This window comes from Myiozetetes cayanensis, unplaced genomic scaffold, assembly GCF_022539395.1.
Source record: "Myiozetetes cayanensis isolate MyiCay16 unplaced genomic scaffold, myiCay2020 scf23, whole genome shotgun sequence".
NCBI classification, from domain to species: Eukaryota; Metazoa; Chordata; class Aves; order Passeriformes; family Tyrannidae; genus Myiozetetes; species Myiozetetes cayanensis.
This window is the reverse complement of record NW_026087445.1, coordinates 8,562,954-8,580,599: the sequence shown is the minus strand read 5'-3', so window position 1 is coordinate 8,580,599 and position 17,646 is coordinate 8,562,954. Positions and strand designations below refer to the sequence as shown.

General features: G+C 45.1%; 2 protein-coding genes across 13 annotated transcripts in view; one reads left to right on the top strand and one right to left on the bottom strand.

The window, feature by feature from the left end:
* The window catches only part of KCNT1 (potassium sodium-activated channel subfamily T member 1), an 83,974-nt gene extending 80,411 nt beyond the window's left edge, over positions 1-3,563 (top strand). For 9 of the 10 annotated variants that reach the window (XM_050320216.1, XM_050320218.1, XM_050320217.1 and 6 more), the window contains one exon: positions 78-3,563. In XM_050320216.1, coding sequence (XP_050176173.1) covers positions 78-198 — 121 coding nt within the window. In that variant the 3' untranslated portion in view covers positions 199-3,563. The remainder of the gene's footprint in view (positions 1-77) is intronic. The other variant, XR_007629459.1, reaches the window with a different exon arrangement.
* Positions 2,428-17,646, bottom strand: part of CAMSAP1 (calmodulin regulated spectrin associated protein 1) — a 38,784-nt gene continuing 23,565 nt past the window's right edge. For all 3 annotated transcript variants that reach the window (XM_050320213.1, XM_050320212.1, XM_050320214.1), the window contains 9 exons: positions 16,782-16,876; positions 16,335-16,419; positions 13,534-15,970; positions 12,108-12,244; positions 11,809-12,017; positions 11,624-11,726; positions 11,165-11,280; positions 10,810-10,928; positions 2,428-10,513 (listed from right to left, as the gene is read on the bottom strand). In XM_050320213.1, the coding sequence (XP_050176170.1) occupies positions 10,211-10,513; positions 10,810-10,928; positions 11,165-11,280; positions 11,624-11,726; positions 11,809-12,017; positions 12,108-12,244; positions 13,534-15,970; positions 16,335-16,419; positions 16,782-16,876 (3,604 nt within the window). In that variant the 3' untranslated portion in view covers positions 2,428-10,210. The remainder of the gene's footprint in view (positions 10,514-10,809; positions 10,929-11,164; positions 11,281-11,623; positions 11,727-11,808; positions 12,018-12,107; positions 12,245-13,533; positions 15,971-16,334; positions 16,420-16,781; positions 16,877-17,646) is intronic.

Sequence of the window (17,646 nt, the reverse complement as noted above, 5' to 3'; positions counted from 1 at the left end):
TTCTGGGGTCACACAGCTCCCTCCTGGTCCTGGGGGGCCGGGGGGTCCCAGAGGTGTAACCCAGCTGTGCCCTGCAGGTACCTGATCCGCTCCGACCCGCTGGCCCACGTGGCCAACGACGGCCACAGCCGCAAGAGCAGCTGCAGCAACAAGCTGGGCTCCAGCAACCCCGAGACGCGCGACGAGACCCAGCTGTGAGCGGCCCCCCCGCGCCCAGAGCCCCTGCCAGGGCCACAGGGCTCCGGGACAGGCGGCGGAGAAGAGGACGGGGCAGCCGGGGGGGCCGGAGGAAGGCCATGCCCAGCCTGGCTCTGCGCCGTGGGAGGGACGCCCGGAGCCCTGGGAGGGGCAGGACAGCCGGACAGACCCACGGCCGGACAGACCCACGGCCGGACAGACCCACAGCCAGACAGAGCCAGGGCCGGACAGAACCCCCAGCCGGCGGCAGCGCCCCGTGGATTTTAACTTTTTATACCGATACCGCAACTCGTGAGCGAGTCCGCGCTGGGGCCGGCAGGACGTGGCTGAGCCCGGTGCCCACCCCACCCCGGGGGCAGGGCTGGGTTTGGTGTCGCCCCACAAGGTGCAGGTTGGTTGCGTTGGGTGGGGCCGGTCAACCTGAGAGCAAAACTGCCCCAAAATCCTCCTCCCTGGGTCCCCAAACTTCTGCTCTCTCCCCCACCCCCTGTTCGTCGCCCTCCGTTGGGTTTCTGTGCCGGGCACTGGGAAGGACTGGCGGGTGCCGTGCTGGGGTGGATGGGATGGGGCGGTGCAGCCCCCACGGGTGCCATGGCGGGGGCTGCTCTGCCCTCCAGCACTTTGGGGTGTCTCACAAACCAAACCACGCCGAGCCCGGGTGACCAAAGCCGTGCTGTCCCCAGGGCAGTGCCTCCTGGCACACGTGCCCCGCCTGAGCCCCGGCTGCGGGCACGGTGCCCCCGGGTTTGTGTCCCCTGTTGCTGCTGCTGCTGCTGGGGGGATTCGGGGATCCTCGTCCTGGGGGTGGGATGGGGCACAGTGGCCAGGCCCACACATGGTTGGCTGTGCTGGTTTGATGTCTCAACTCAGCCCTTTCCCCTCCATCCAGGAGCAGTTTGGGCTCCAACCCCCTCCCCCCGTCCCCCAGTTTGTCCCGGTCGTGGCTTTTCATCCTTCTCCCGGTCCTGGATCGGTGACACCGTTAAGGCAGCGGGTTCTGCCTGTCCCCCCACCCACCATGACCCCCCAGCAGCTCCAGCCATCCCTGTTTGACTCCATCCCCCCCATCCCCGTGGCTTTGCCTGCAGCAGAGGTGCATGAGCGTCCAGCATCGCCCACCCGCGGGGACCCGGCGGCGGAGGAGACACCAGATGTGTCTCCCATCTATTTTTGCACACGTGGAAAGGGTTTATTTGCCTGCCAAGTGACTAACCAAGGCAGGGGTAACTTTATATACTTTTGTGTTCATATCTTAAAACTCCAGTGTGGTTTTTTTTTTTTGTTTTGCTTTGTTTTGATTTAACAAGAAGCCTGGAAAGCACAACGTGGCCGTGAAATCCCATCAGCAGCCAGCTGAACGGTTTGTTGCCATTAACATCCACTCCTTGCTCCCCAGGACAACCCCACTAAATGTTTACAGAAAAAAAAAAGAAAAAGCCAAAACCTGCTTAAAATGACAGTTTTAAACAGCTGGGGAGATGCCCACAGGGATGTGCTGCCCGTCCTGCCCGTGGCGCTGGGGGAGAATTGGGGATGCCCAGGGTAGGACCTGTGCCAAGGTAGGACCTTGAGAAGGTGTTGAGAGAGACCTGCTGTGCCTGGATGGGGTTTTGGTGTCCTATTTTTATTATTTATTGTGGTTTTTTTCCTAAAGTGCTGGTCAGGAGGCCCTGGGTGATGGCACATCCCGGGCTCGGAGAGGCACAGCAGGGAAAAGCAATGAGTCCAACCCTCCCTCTCCACTGAGCTCTGGGCACCAACAGAACTGTCTCAAATGTGGGTTTTTGGGTTGGTTTTTTTGCCTTTTTTTTTTTTCTTTTTTTCAGTTATTAATTTTGCATCTATTTGGTTAAGGCAGATCCATGTTTTATTTATTTCTGTTTGTAACTGGGCATGCCAAATCTGTCACTTTAAATTAAAAAAAACCAAAAGTTGGAAAGGGTAAAAAGGGGGAGGGGTTGAAGTATTAAAACACACCTTGGCTTTGTGTTGATGGAAAGCCTCAGGGTGCTCAGATCCCCCCAAAAATGCCTCATTGAGCATTTATATATTGAATTGTCTACATTTGAGACACAGAGCATTTTCCAAACCCCACGTTTTCAAGGGAGAGTGGAACAAAGCAGGGTCACAGGTTTAAAAAAACCAAACCAAATCCCAAATAAAACCACAGATGTGATTACCTGCATGTGTTTACTCAGAATATATGATTTTTAGGTGGTTTTTTTGTTCCACCTGCCTGCTGGGGCGCGGGACAGGGTGAACACAGTGCTGGTGGGGGTGGAGAAGCAAACAGAGCTCCTCAGCCAAACCCTCTCATTTCAAGGCACTTTAATTCCTTAAAAAAAACCCCTTTTTTACTTTAAATTACTTATTTAATTTACTTTAAATTGCTTTAAATTCCCCTCCCCAGCCCCGAGCAGCCAGCTCAGCCCTGGGGCCCCGTCCATGTTCCAGAGGCTCCCTCGGAGCGTTGGGTCCCTCTCTGGGCACACGAGATCCTTCCTGCCCCTTAAATTCCAGCAGATCATCGACCTGAGAGGAAACCACAAACCAAAAGGACTAAATGGTTTGTGATGCTGCCAAAACAGCCTCGATATTCCTGTGTTTTGGGCACGTCCAGTGTATAAATCCCGGGATTCAAGGCGGGAGCTCCCCATTCCCAGCCAAACTCCTCCTGGGATGGAGGAACAACCCCCTCCCTGTAGATAATTCACCCGTGGGCAAGGCAAGGGTGAGAACCAAGGGTTCATTTTTTTTTTTTTTATTTTTCCTAGTTCTTTAGCCTCAGTACTAATGTAAAAACAAAAGTATTTTATTTTTCTAACGGTCCTGCCAAGGTGGGAGTAGCCACGGGAGTCGTTTCTGCTGCCAAAGGGCTGGTCGGGAGAGGAGCACAAGGACCTTCCACGGATGGTTTTTTGGAAAAAAAAAACCAAAAAACCTGATTTTTCTGAAGGAAAATAGTTGTGCTCCAATGCAGAGGCAGGCCAGGCCCTGGGGAGCTGCAGGAACGAGGACAGCTGGGATCTTTCGGGGTTTTCCAGCAGCATGTTACGTTCAATATGGACTAAATCCATATATCCTGCATTAAACAAGTATTACAAGTATATTTATTTCCTGTTATACCCCTTTTTACTTAATCTCTCTGGAAAATGTTTGTATTCCGAGGTCAGCTCCTGCATGGATCTTGATTTTTTCAGCAGCAACAGCAGGTGAAACTCCTGTCTTTCCTCTCGGAGACCGAATTTTGGGAGCTGTTCCGGGACGCAGCCAAGGGGGGAGAGGGTTTTGTACAATTACTGTGAAGATGCTTCACATTTCTGTAAAGATAAATGAAAATAAAAGAGCTGCATGCAGCAACAGGACAGACTGCTGTTGGAATTTTTTAATTTTTTTTTTTTTTCCTGGGAGCAAACATCACTTTTTAAAATCCAGTGGCTTTAAATGAGCCTCAAATCGGCTCCTCCAAGCCTGGGATGCACCAAAAGTTTATTTTTCAGCCTCAGTTTTTAAAGCTCTGAATGCACAAAGGGCAGCTTAGGTTGCCTGGTGTGGTGCTGCAGCAGTTAAACATCATTTAATTAATTGATTTAATCCTAATTTTCTGTGATTTAATAAATGAATTCAATTTTGTGGGTATTTAACTGAGGGTTTGTTTTTTATTTTACTGATGTTGTGCCAGGATTCAGTGCCTGTTCTTCCACCTCCCAACACTCAGATATTTCTCACTGACTCCCCAGTTTCTGTTATTTCCAGTAAAAACCAAACATTTCTAGAACATACACAGGGATTTTAACCTGGAGATCAAATCCAGGGGAAGCAGAGAGCGCTTTTATTAAACATTTTAAACAAAGACTGTAAAAATCTATTTATTTAAAACCATACAGAAGGGCACAAACAATATCCCTCAAACAGGGAAGGGAATTCTGGGATTAACAGGTGGGAAAGCTGGAAGTGAATCAACCCAAGCAAGAAAAAATCCTGTTAAATCACTTCTTAATTATTGACTTTTAACAGGACAAATCTGGAGAGGGAGCACAAATTCCTCTCAGTTTTCCAGGACCAGGTGAATGACAATTATTGCCCCCAAAATCAGGTAATTTTAACACCACAACCAGCAGCTCTGGCTGCATAAAAAGCCCTTCCAGGCTGCATAAAACAGGATTTAATATTAAGTATAAAGGGACTTCTGAGCTTTTCAGCAGTGGGTTCTTCATCTTGCTGCATCTTTTCTTCTCTCTTCACCTTCCACAGTAAAAGAAGAGGAACCAACGCTGCAAAATGAACCAAAATCTGCTTTAAAACTCTGCCCCAGCTGGGAAAAAAAAAAAGAAAAATTAAAAAAAAAAAAAATTAAAAAAATTTAGCTCCTAACACTGGAAAATTCTCGTGGGAGAGAAAAATATCTGGAGCACTAAAATATACATTAAAAAACGTGCTGCTGGTGGGGCTGGGAAATGAAGGGGGAGGCGAAGCAGGGAAGGATTTTTTTTTTTTTTTTAATTTTTATGCTATAAATTGCTATAAATTTTCCAGTTATTCCCAGGAATGGACAAAAAGCAGGAAGAAAAGGGGGATTTCCTTTACCAAGGTTTCCATGTAAAAACAGGGTAATTCTGGGAGATTGGTTTGATTGAAGCCCTCCTTTGCAGTGCCTCGTTTGAATGGGAGGAAACGCTGTATATTGAATTTTTAATCATCCTGGCTGCACACGTCAGTTCAAGACACTTCCCCAGAGGGTTTGTTGTGGTTTTTTTTTATCTCCCCCCCTCCTCTAATAAATATTTTCTTTCTGAAGGAGTTCAGAGGGATGGGAGTAGAAAAACTCCTGACAGGATTTCAGGACTGAGATGAAAGGGAATTTAATGTTTAGCACAGACGAGGAAATAAAGAAATCAAAAATGTAATTTTTTTATTGGGATTAATATTTTTAATGGGATGTGACCACGTTGAGCACTCAGAGAGGGAAGGGGAGGGCATAAAAATGAGTCTTTGCATTTCTGGAATTTTAACTTTCATGCCATCCATCCAGGTTGGATTTTATGTAATTCAATTTTATTTGATATAATTGCAGCGAGTGAATATTGTATTTCTGTCACTTGTTCTCTCCAAATATTGAGGAACTCTCTGTTTGGGGATGAGAACAGCTAAAAAAAAAAAAAATAATCAGAATAGCCCAAAAAGCAGCATTTTAATTAAGAAATCTTTTCATTAATTTGACCTCCACTCAAAAAGGGACATTCCTGGAGGAATCTTCCCATCCCTGGAAGTGTCCAAGGTTTTTAAAATTGTTTTTTTTTTTTTCCCCAAGGAGAGTTGAACTTACCACTCAGGAGAGCAAAAATGCCCCTTTTCACTCCCTCACTGGAAACTCAAAATCTTCAAATCCCCCCCAAAACCAGCCCTGCAAGAGAAAGCTCAGAAAAATCAGATTTTTTTTTTCAGAATAATTTGATATTGATTATGTTGCCAAACAAAAATCAAAGAAAATAATTATTTATTTTTTTTTTGTAGTCACTGCACAGTGGGAGATGCTCAGTGCCTGAGGGGTGATCTCAGATTAATTGGGTGATATATTTACTTTTCATGGTGTGGAAATTCCTCCTGTAATTCTGGTATATTTGTCCTGATGATCTGGGTAAAATTTATGTGTTTTTTTTATCAAAAAAACAAGGCAAATTCACCCTTTTTTTTTTTTTTAGTTTCTGAAGCACTTGAGGTGGATTAATCAAAAATAAAGCTTATTTTGCCCTCTCATAGTGGAAAATCTCTTAAGATACATTTTTGGCTGCTGCAACAAGATATTAAAGCTAAATTCATCCATGGAAATTTTAAATATAATATAAATTTAAGAACCAGAATAATTACAGAGGGGTGAGAATAAATAGATTTTTTTTTCCTCCCTTTTTTAATACTCAGGTTTCATAATATATAAAATTAAACAACAGAACATCTGCTCAACTTGAGGACAAGAATTCCAATTTTTTGGCTTTAATGGTGGTGTTCTAGACATCGAAAAATACACCTGAGTGGACCACAGGAATACCCCAATTTCAAACTGGCCTGAAGAATGTTCTGGAAAAGTTTTCTCTTACCAGAAGCACAGAAAAACATCCCCTTCCACCCCAAAATATTTCACAGATTTCTCCAGTTCTGCAGCAAAAAAAAATTGGTGTAAAAATCTCTGCAAAATCTTCTTTCTGATGTCCTTGGAGGCTGAATTTGCAGATTGGGCAGATCCTGAGCAGCAAAATCATATTTTGGGACTCACCCCCCTCCTCACCTGCTTACAAAATTAATTCTGTTTAACCCCCTAATTAATTGCAGAGCAGTTAATTGGGTAAGCACAGAAGGGGTGCTGCATTCCAGGTGTGCTCAGCAGGTCCCAAATTCCAGAGGGAAGGTGACACACCTTGTTTAAACAAGAAATTAAATAAAATACAAAGTGAGGGGGGTTGGGGTAGTTCTGACCCTGCCCCAGTGATCAGTTCTGAAGATTTGCTGGGGGGGGGGATAAAAAGCAAATAAAAAGCAAATTTTAGTCCTGAGAACTCGTTCATGTTATTTTTACTTTAAATTACAGCCTGAAATGGGGTTGTAGGAAGTGCAAACTCCAGGTTTCTACACCCAACTCCCCAGGGCAAGGGGGGGACAAAAATCAGATTTCTTTTCTTTGCACACTCAGCCTTTCCAGGTCTTTAAAAATAAGGCATTATTTTCCAAATTAAAAATTATTCTTGAACTCCTCCTCCAGCAGAGCGGGATGAAAATGAGACGAGGACACGTCAACCACGAACACAGAGCACAGGAACACAGACTGATGGATGGGCTTGGCAAAAAGAAACTGCACTGCACTTTAAAGATGTCCATTCTTGTACTGGTTATGTGGGAGAAATTAATTAAAAAAAAAAATCAAGATTGGTCAGAGACAGAGCTGCCACTTTCTGCTCCTCCCAGCAGAACCTCTGGGAGCAGCTGGAAGCTTTTTTATCCAAAGTTCTGCTGAGAGGGAACAACCCCTGGCTCCAGCTAATCCTGGGGAAATCCAAGCTCAACAAACAGTTTAAGCTGCAAGTCACCAAATTAATTAATTCTATTTATCTACAGGTGATTATTCTGTTTGTCCAGGGAGGGAACAGGTAATTCCCACACGTTTCACAGATTGATTGACACTCTGCTCTCCAGTGGCTCTGGAAGGACAGAATTCCATATTCTCAGCAGGGGTTTTTAGAGGTGACATCAGCAAACATCAGCATTGTCCCCTCAGTTCCTGGGGAAAGATCAACCTCATTCTTCCTGCACGTGGTTTTCAGTCATTAAAAGTGAAGGATTGACCGTGATGTCACTAAAACCCCAGTCAGATTCCATAAAATCAACCCCAAAATCAGCACTAACAAAGCTCTGGAGTCACAACCCCCTTTTCCCTGACACCAAGCAGGGAACACACACACTGGAGCTGAAATTTGGAATTCTCCAAACACTTCTGTAAGAAAATACCTCAATTTCCCTTCCACAAAACACTGCCTGCCTTTGCCTCCTCACAGGGACAGTTTGCCCACATTCCCTGCACATTCACCCCCAAATTCTGTCCTGTTCTTACAAGCTTCTCTCTCTCCCTGTGTTCAGATTAACACACTTTATTCTTTATTCCTTGCCAAAGTATTTCAGATTAATGGGGATTTTTTTTTTTCCCCTCAAAGATTAAATTTCAGGTAGTTGAATCACTTAGAAAAATCACCACAATTCTGCCACTGACCACACAGATCCAAATCCCACCAGCAGCCAAATTCAAGAGTCTGAAGACTCATGGAATAAATCCTTCTGAGGAAATAAAAGGCCTAAACTATTTCCCAGTTTTCTGAAAGCCTTTTGTTCCAGTCCTTGCACACTGCAAGCAGGGTCAGGAGAAAGAAGCTCTGGTTTCAATTATTAAATTAATAAATTATTACAGCTCCTGCCAGGTGAAGTTTTACTGAAGCAGAACAGCACATCTTTAAAGCATTATTAGTTCTGGGAGGGGATGGATGTTGTCACACCAACAAAAGTACACATGGAGTAAAAAAAGGAAATCAGTTAATGATTTTTATTAAATTTCAGTGTTTCATAAAATAAATATGGTTTATAATATCAAACAGTGAGAAATAAAGCACAAGCATGGAAAGCATGGTAACAAAAGTTCCACTCATGACGGTGTTTAATACTCAGCACTTTTAGAAACCATAAAGCCTTTAATTATTTACAAGCAGCAAACTATCCAACATCATTTACAAAGTTGCAGCAGCCTAGTCAGGGTTGTCCTGGAAGGAGGGGAGGGAAAACATGGAGAGAGCACTCTGGAAGATCTTCACTTGGCCCTACCTACCCAGCCCTTCATCCCAATTCCCACTCTGTGCACAAGTCTCTGTAATTCCATCATCTCAGGGGTTCACAATTCCACTGGCTGGAGTTCAGAGCTCCTCTCCAGGATGGTGCAGGGCCTTTCTGCCCTCCAGGGACACGAATTCAAGTAACACTTGCAAAGGAAAGGGAAGATGTGCAAACCAAATCAGAACCTCCCCGACCCCACGGGCGGTCGCGTCGGACCCACGGAGGGGCAGATTAAATTAGGAACCTGCTTGGGAACCAGCTGGGGCCAAGGGGGAGACATGGGAGGACTAAAATAAAAAAGAAAATAAAAAAAAGGAAAAAAAAAAAAAAAAAAAAAAAAGGAACTGCAAATATATATACCCTGTTAACCACAGACAAAAATTTAATCTGCTGAAACACAAAGACTTTTAAGGTCATAACTCAAGATTTAATATTTCAACATGAAAAGAAATCCAAGCCATTCGACTTATTTGGGCTTTTGAAACAAATGCAAATGTCTCTGTTTAAAAATCGCTTTCAAATGAGAAAAACAAATCAATATATATTAATATATCACCCAAAATAAAAAACATAACACACTCTTCATTGTAGAGCATGCTGCTCATTCAGAAGAAAGACAGGACAAAGAAAGTAGAATTACATTTCATGATGTAATAAAAACATTAAAATCTGTGATCATTAAGTGCACCATCGTACAGGAGTAGCGTGCTCAGAGTGGAAATGTTCTATACCTACCAGAATCCACCTTTATTAAAGCAAACAAATCTTTAGGACACTACCTGAAACTGAAATCAGTAATCACTGTGCTCCATTGCCTTAAGCTGCAGTCAGGCACATTCCAGCTATAGCACCTGTTATGCCTCTTCATGATTGTATTCCAGAAGATCTTTACATGTGTGAACAATTATTTTTTTTTTTAATATTATTTTTTTTGTTTTGTTTTAGAAAAAAAGACTGGCTTTTGCAATCCTTGCAATGCTTATCCTCAACAGATACTGCAAGTAAACTCTGTTCTGAGCAGCACAAGTTGGGGGCTTTTTTTTCTTTCAGGAATCTGAGAGCTGGACTTTAACAGTTGGCAGTAGATACAGTACAACAACTGGATGTATTAAACAGTTCCTCAAAAAAGTCTGAAAGGAAGATTTTCCCTAAAGACTGGTTTAAAAAAAAAAAAAAAAAAAATTAAAAAACCAAAAACCAAACCCAAAGCACTTCACCCAAGATCTGTTCAATCCTCCTACCGCAGTTCGGAGCTCGCCAACTTTTGGGAACGACAGGAGAAGAAAGGAGGGAATGAGGTGGAGAGGAGAGAGAATTAAATTATTCCCAATTTGTACCGATGAAAAGCTTCAAGTAAAAGGAAATCCACTTGTTAAAGATCTTGCTACATGCACACAGTCCCCTCGTCAGCTGAAAGCCACAGTAGTTATAGCATTGGGTGTAACAGCAGGTTGATCATTCCTAAAAAACACTGGCAACGTTCCTTCATCCTCAAGAACTCACATCCACCGTCCCTGTCCCGAAGCTTCTTAAAAAGCGTTTATGGTTCTGCACTTCTCATTCCAGACCGGAGGAAAATGGTAAACACATCTTCTCTTGCTGCAATCCCAAGCCAGCAGATCCTCTTTCCCAGGGAAGCTGGGTGTCATTTCCGAGTCTGGCTCTTCTTTGGCACTGCGGGTCGCTTGGCCTGCCACAAGTGGTTATGGATCGTCAGGGCGTCCACGCTCACGGACATGGTTTTGGCTGGGATCACGTTAAACTGTTTTCTGTCCGAGCTGTACTTATAGAGTTTGTCAATCATCTTCTTGGTGATGCTCTTTGGCCCCGTTCCTGTCAGCTTGTAGATCTCCTCCGTGTCGGGGTAGTAGCAGTAAAGTGCTCGGAACTGGCAGCCGGCGTCGCGGAACAAGATGATGTAGTGGTTGGCGTCACATTTTTCTAGTTCCTGCATTCCCAAAAACAAAAAAATGAGGGAAATTCCCATGTTATGCCCAGTTTCAAGCTTGCACTTAAGAGCTGAATAGTTGTTCTCAGTAACTCTGATTTTCAGGCCTTTTCTAAACTTAGGAACTGTAAATAGAGGATCGTGTTTTCCACAAGCCCCACAGTCACAGGAAGGGAAGGATCCTCCAGCACAGGCACATTTTAAGAAATGGAATTCATGCAACACACCAGTGGGACCACAGAATTAGCATTACAGACACATTTGGTAGTGAGGGCATTAATAATTTTCATGTTTACCTCTAATATTGAATTCTTGTGTGGTTCATTCACTTTTCCAGCAAGACAGCAGTGAGATATAGCGTTGTGAATAATAGGCTTGTTGGATTTGCTGCTGGGTTCCTTAAATAATTTTGGACCTAGGGAAGATATAAACGAGTAAAAATTATTTGTCCTGCACTTATGAACATTAATATTTTCATTCACAGTTGAAAAAACCCTCGTTTTTTTTCCAGAATGACTGACTTTTAGAGATATTAAACTGAACAAAATACACCTGGCAACTTCTCACAAGTCACAATGTGTCACATCAAACACACCACGGGGTTTTCTGGTATTCCTAACAAACAAACAAACAAACAAATAAAACAGGCACCTGTGTATTCTGCCACTGAAGCAATAGAAGATGCTGTGGAAGCATTTTCCCAGTCTCTCTCTGTGTTCCTGCTGGGATTTCTGCTCAGAATGGGTAAGGACTCCATTGATTCAACTCTGAGGGGGAGATAAAGAAAATATTTTATGCCAGAATTTTGGGTTTTGTCCCTCTTATCTCACATAAATTCAGCAGCTGCTGGCCCTGAGTGGAACAGGTTATTTATTCTCCCTTATCCTCCCCAGAAGAGCCTGATTCTCCCTGCGAGGTATCAAAGCAAGACTCTGACTCCTCTGGGAGAAAACAGAACAAAACTGCAGGTCTGTACAGAACACTGGGGTTGGCAGCCACATAAACCAGATGAATTCACCCATCCCTTCATGCCTCTGTGCCAGTGAGCTGCAGCAAACAGCACTGAGGCCCAGCTGCCCCCACGAGGAGTGAAGCGCAGCCCGGCCGTACCTCTGCGAGGGGGTGCCACCCGAGTGGACACTTTCAGGCTCAGTTGTTGCTGCTGAGGCCAAAGACAGACTGGAACCAGACTGAGCACTGCTCAAATTGTCAGCTGCAAAACAGAAGAGAAACTGTCAGGCACGTTCTGTTCCAGCACATCTGCAGATTGAGAGCCCACAACCCCAACCCCTTACGTGTGGAAGAGCACTTTGTCCCCGAATCGCTGTAAGACTCCTCACGATGGACCGACTTTGGCCTGGGTTTTTTGGGCTTGGATTTGGGCTTTCCAAGCCCTTGCTCCTCCAGAATTTGCTGCTGTTTTTTCCTCAGATACTCCTGCTTGATGAGTTCTCTCCGAGCCTTCTCCTCCTCTTTCCGTATCCGGTCCTCCTCGGCTTTGCGGCTGAAAGGCAAACGCACCAGAATGTTCAACGTGGAACAGTTTTCCTCATCCTAAAGATAAATAAAACCATCCTTTTCTAGGTGTCATTACCGAGCTTCATCTCTCTTCTGTTCCACCTCGGCCTCCAGCTGCTGTTTCCGCAGCCGAGCCTCCTCGGCTTTGCGCTGCTGCTTCAGCAGGAACGCCGCGCGCTTCTTGGCCAACTCGTCCTCTGCCTTCTGCTCATCCTGCAAAATCCAAAGGGATGCAGAGTTTTAGGGGATAGAAGATAATATGTGGAGCTGGACATCACAAGGATTTCCTCAAATCTCCCTGGAATCCTCAGCAAACATCAGTTATTACTTTTGGAAATCTTCACGCGGAGCGTAAAGCAGAATTTTATGTTGCTCAAGAAAAAATTAAGAGATGGTTTCAGTGCTCCCTGAAGTCTGTGAGGAGATAAAAAAGGGGCTCATCTTACTCTGACTTGGTTTTAAGTATGTTTAAAGATCACAAAACCTTCTAGGGCTGCAAAGTACAATGCAGCTCTCACGTGGGGCAGGATGGACAGCACAAACAGCCCAGTGGAATCATCATGAGATAACTTCAATCACACTATAAAAACCCAGAAGTTCAATTCACCGAGATTGAGACAGCCTAGTCTGACCTTCTTGGAAGAGAAATTAAAAGTGTCACCATGTCAGCACATTTGGGGTATTTACAATAATCACTGCCAAGCACAAATTAAGACACTAAATGTTCTGAGAGCAGTTCTGACCTCAGTGGAAGGAGCAGAAACATTATTTGAAGAACATCCAACCCAACAATGTAAGAAATACCACTGTGCTAAAGTCACAATAGCCTAACAACAACCCTCTCCCCAAGCCAGAGTCAGGTGTGAAATCAGAATAATTATTTAAATTTAATACTTATTGATCATGAGCCATTACAGGACAAAACCAAAAGCTGCATTTCTTCCACTGAATATCCTAATTTTTCATTTGCATCTACAGTTGTACAAGTAAATCCTCCTTGACTTTAAGGCTGCTCAAAATCAGAGAAATTTGGGTGTAAATGGCAAAAAAAAATCCCCAGTTCAGCCTCCCAGCTCCCTGACAAGAGTCTCAGTCTGCTCAGCAGGCTTTGACTGGGTACCTGTGTTCTGTCAGAACATTTTCTTTCAGTTGAAACAGATTCACAGGGTGCTGAGATTTCAAAATGGTAAATTCCTCCCTTGCATTCTGTGATTCTTTTTTTTTTCAAGTAATCACAACATGTTTTCTGTCTCTCAGACAGAAAAAAAGAACTCAAGGAAAGAGAAGAAAATCAAAATAGTGGTTCCTAGTAAAGCGAAAAAGCACCAGGATTTCATACATTAAGTCAAAACCTTCATTTTCCTACAAGCAATTATTTTCCAGTGCAGCTTTTTGATATCCAAATACTGCAAGCAGTGTGTGCTGTGTTCCACCAGAATGAAGAACAACAGCCCTCGTGCTGGGTGAGGAGCAGCAACCAAAGAGAGAGGTAATAAATTTACCTTGAAGAAAAAGCCCACACCGGACTTCTGATCACCTTCACTGATCAGATCCGTGGAGCTATCCTGGTTTTCAAGCTCTCCTTCATCTGGAGCTTTCAAGTCAGACAAGTCCACCTCGATGAGGTTGGCTTTGCTTCTCAGCGGCTCCTCCACCGGGACGTTCTCTTTGCCCGAGCCATCGGAAGAGTTCAGCCCCGTTTCCTTGAAGCTGTTGTTCACCTCCTGGCTCATTTCAGACAGAATGTTGGCATCTTTGGAGGTGGAGAGGACAAGTGCCCTTTGATTGCTCTCGTCGTGGAGTCTGTAGGTGTCAAAGAAACACTTCTCCTGAGAGCCACTTCCGAGGTCAGGACTCCCTTCCAAGCCCATTTCCGTGGGTGTCTTTGCCAAGCTGTTGGGTGGGAATGGTCTCAAATGGGGTAGGTTTTCTAGACTCGGGGTCGGGGTTTTAACTCGTGTAGAGTTTTGCTGTCTGTCTTTAGGGACTTTGAGATCAGCTGGTCTTCCTGACCGAGGAGTCCTCCCTTGGCCAAACCGGGGCGGCTTCCGCAGGCTGTTCATTCCAGTTGGAGACAGGGGCTCCACAAAATGAATCGAAGGCTTTACCTTTTGATCCTGAGAGTTACTTCTGGCTCCTGGGGATGGCACTGTTGGAGATTTCATAAGCAGCTCCTGTTGCTGGGAAATCTTCAGGATGGCCTGCTGAAGGGTGCTGATTGTTTCGTTCAGTTTTTCAATAGAAAGGTCACATTCATTTATGTCCACCTCAGTCACGTTGTCTTCTAGGAGGGCAACGGAAATGATTTTACTCTTTTCCAGATCATGTAGAGCAGCAGAGTCTTTTGCTTTGTGTTGCTCAGCAAAAGCCAGGCTTTCCTGCATTTTGGCTTTCGCCACTTCTTGGGAATCACCGAGCATTTCTTCTCTCTCCTCCTCCTTCCCAAGAAACTCCTCGGGTTTGGAACCCAAAGAAACTTCATCCAAGTCTTCCCCGTTATGCCGAGCGTACTCTTTTGCAAAGTGTTCTGGTTTAAGGGGCTGTGGGCCATCAGGAGATTTCCCTTTCTTAACAACATGCAGGAAAGCTGCCTTGCCCAACTTTAGCCTCTGCCTTGCTGATAAGGCTTCCATCTTCTTCTTCTGAGCTTCTATGGCGCGGCGTTTCTCTTCCAGCTGCATGTGCAGCTGCACCAGCTCCGAAGCCAAAAGGTTGACGTTGTCTTTGTTCTGCCTGCTGGGGCTCTGCTCTCGCTTCTGTTTCCACGTGGTCAGCGGTGCTGGGCAGCTCTCTGACCCATCTGGGGTGGTCTTCTGGGAGCTGCTCGTGCTCGACTTGGTCTCGTAGCTGTTGAGCCTCTGCAGCTTCCGCTCAGCGAAGCTGGTCATGCGGACGCTGCCGCTGGCCATGGACACGCTGCTCACCTGGGAGATGGTGCTCAGGCAGGGGCTGGAGCGCCCACTGGCATCATCCTTGTCCTCGTGCTCTTTCACCTTCATGTCCTCCTGCAGCTTTGCAGATTCCTCCTCCCCAATGTACTTGGTGACTATGGGATGGTCATCCATGACCGCCAAATCCTGCTCGGCGTCTTCCATGTCCAAGAGATCCGACTCCGAGTCCTGTCTCACCATGGTCCAGGTCGTGTCCTGAACGTGCAAATTGAGCCCTTTCACATAACTTACATTGACTTTGCTCGTTACCTCATCATCAGGTTTAGCAGCATGAAGAAAGAATCCTCCAGTGGACACCTCCTGAGAGGAAGGATCTAAACTGCTGCTAGCCAAAGGTCTGGAAGCTTCTAAACCTGCTTCCCCCAGGGCCACTGGATCTGCAGAAGTGGGATCTGCAGCTGGAGTGTAATCAGAGCTAGAAATGGGAGTAAAAGTCCTGTTGAGGTCGTGCTCGCCGTGACTGCTCGGCGCTTTCTTGCGGCCCAAAGACAAGAGTCCTTCATTCAACCTCTTGGTTACAAAACTCCTCTGCTTCCCCTCCCCACACTCCTCCTCCTTGTTGATGATCTGTTTTTCCTTGGCTGGTTTCAGAACTGCAGGCATTAAGGGCTCCAGGTAAAAGCTCTCCGGTTTGCCGTCTGAGGTGTCGCTGTTTGTTTTTGGGGACCACGCTGATGTCACTATGCTGGGCACCCTGGTTGGTGCATTCTGCACCTCCGGGTCCCCACGGCTTGGCCTCTCCTCAGACCTGATAATTGCAATGAGCTCTTCATCCTCATCCTCCATCTCCACGTTGTTCAGCAAGCTCTTCCCGTTGGCTTTCGCCGCTGGAGGGTGGGGCTGGTTTTTTGGGGTTACGTTGACGATGTTTGAAGCCAGACTGTCCTTGCTGATGGATCTGGCCAGGCTGATGCTGTCACCAGACCCCGGGTCCACATCAGTGCTGGCAGAATGATGGAGAGCAAACGGTGTTGGCTGAGACAGAGGCCTAGAAAAGATAAGAACAGTCCACTGACACTCAAGCCCAACAAGTTACAATTTGTTGAATTAAAGACCACGATTCAGACAGCTACAATTTTTGCTTTATTTTAACAGTGCATCCCGTGTGAAGTGACCAGCAACACCAAGCAGCAGCTTCAGATGCTTCCATTTTCAAGAGCGCTTCCTGAAAATCACGTCTGACGGATTTCCAACTGCAAATCTAAAATCAGTCAGCTCTGAAAATGCACATTAAAACAAAAAAAAAAACAAAATTAAGGGACTGTCAGTCCAGTTGTAAGGCAGTGACGCCACAGCACTACAATCAGATTATGTCCTTGAGCAATACTGGAATACCTAAAGGCCTCTCTCACCTGGGTTTCTTCTCTGGCCATGCAAGAACTGCCCCTCGTGGCTGCCCGTCCACACGGGTGAGAGAATTCGAACGATGCCGCTGCCCTGCAATGGGTTTGGAATTGATAACAGTTTAAAAATGCTCTTTAAACAAGCACTTTTTCACATTTAAAGGCAAACACAGTGACAGAATCGGCTCCCTCCCCAACAGATGGCAGCAGCAAACAGATTTGCTGCAACCACAGACACAGCCAAAGCCCCCAAAAAATTAAAATCCAGTAAGTTTCTTAAAAGATCTTGACAATCTTTTAATGCAAACAAAGGTGATTTACTCAACATTCTCACCACTTGGGTGACTGCAGTTTAATTTGACTTTAAATCCCTCATAGAAATGAACTTGTATTTTTATTATTTTATTGACATCAGTGGTCACTGACAGTTGAAACACAAACTCAAGCTGGACTTACCAGGGCTGTCTTCTCCCTGTAAAGATTTTTGTTGCTTTTGCCTCAAAGGGAGCAGTGGATGGGAAGGGCTAAAGGCAGGGCTTCCTCCTTTGCCACTAAAGCCAGAAAAGCAAAAATTCATTACTACAAGATTTTTTTTTTCTAGAATAAGAAAAAATATCTAGTTGTGAAGTTACAACTGGTAATAGTTACCCTCATCCTCTTTAAAACATCATAAAATATCATTAATTTGAGAGAAGTTACTTCAAGAGAAGAAAAGGCTTTCATGTGTAACTATACAAAGGTAAACCCATTGCCTGACATTAAATAAGTTTCTAAACACATTACATTTAAGATGTTGCTTATGTAAATAGCAAAATAGAGACAAAGGTTGAAAGAACTTCTTGGTTGCCATCAAATTTAGGTGAGCTGAAAAATCTTGTCCCTAACTTTCCTGCACATCAGATCATGTTTAAGTTTGATTTCATGGAATCACAGACTGGTTTGGGTTGGAAGGGATCTTAAGGACCATCCAGTTCCACCTCCTGCCATGGGCAGAGACACCTCCCACTAGTCCAGGTTGCTCTAATCTGGCCTTGGACACTTCCAGGGATAGGGCAGCCACAGCTTCTCTGGGCAAGCTCAGGGCCTCCCACCCTCCCAGGGGACAATTTCTTCCTAATATCCACTCCAGTTTTAATATTTCCCATTTTTCCCAGAGCAGAAGAGCTTCTGCCATGCTCCTGCAAGGGCTTGTTGGTGTTGGCCAAACAAAGACCAAACACAACAGCACAAAATGTTCCTGTGAACTCGAGAGCTGAGATCATTGCAAAGACCGACCCAACTCAAATCCACTCCGTTGGCAGCAAAGTGACAACTGGAGATA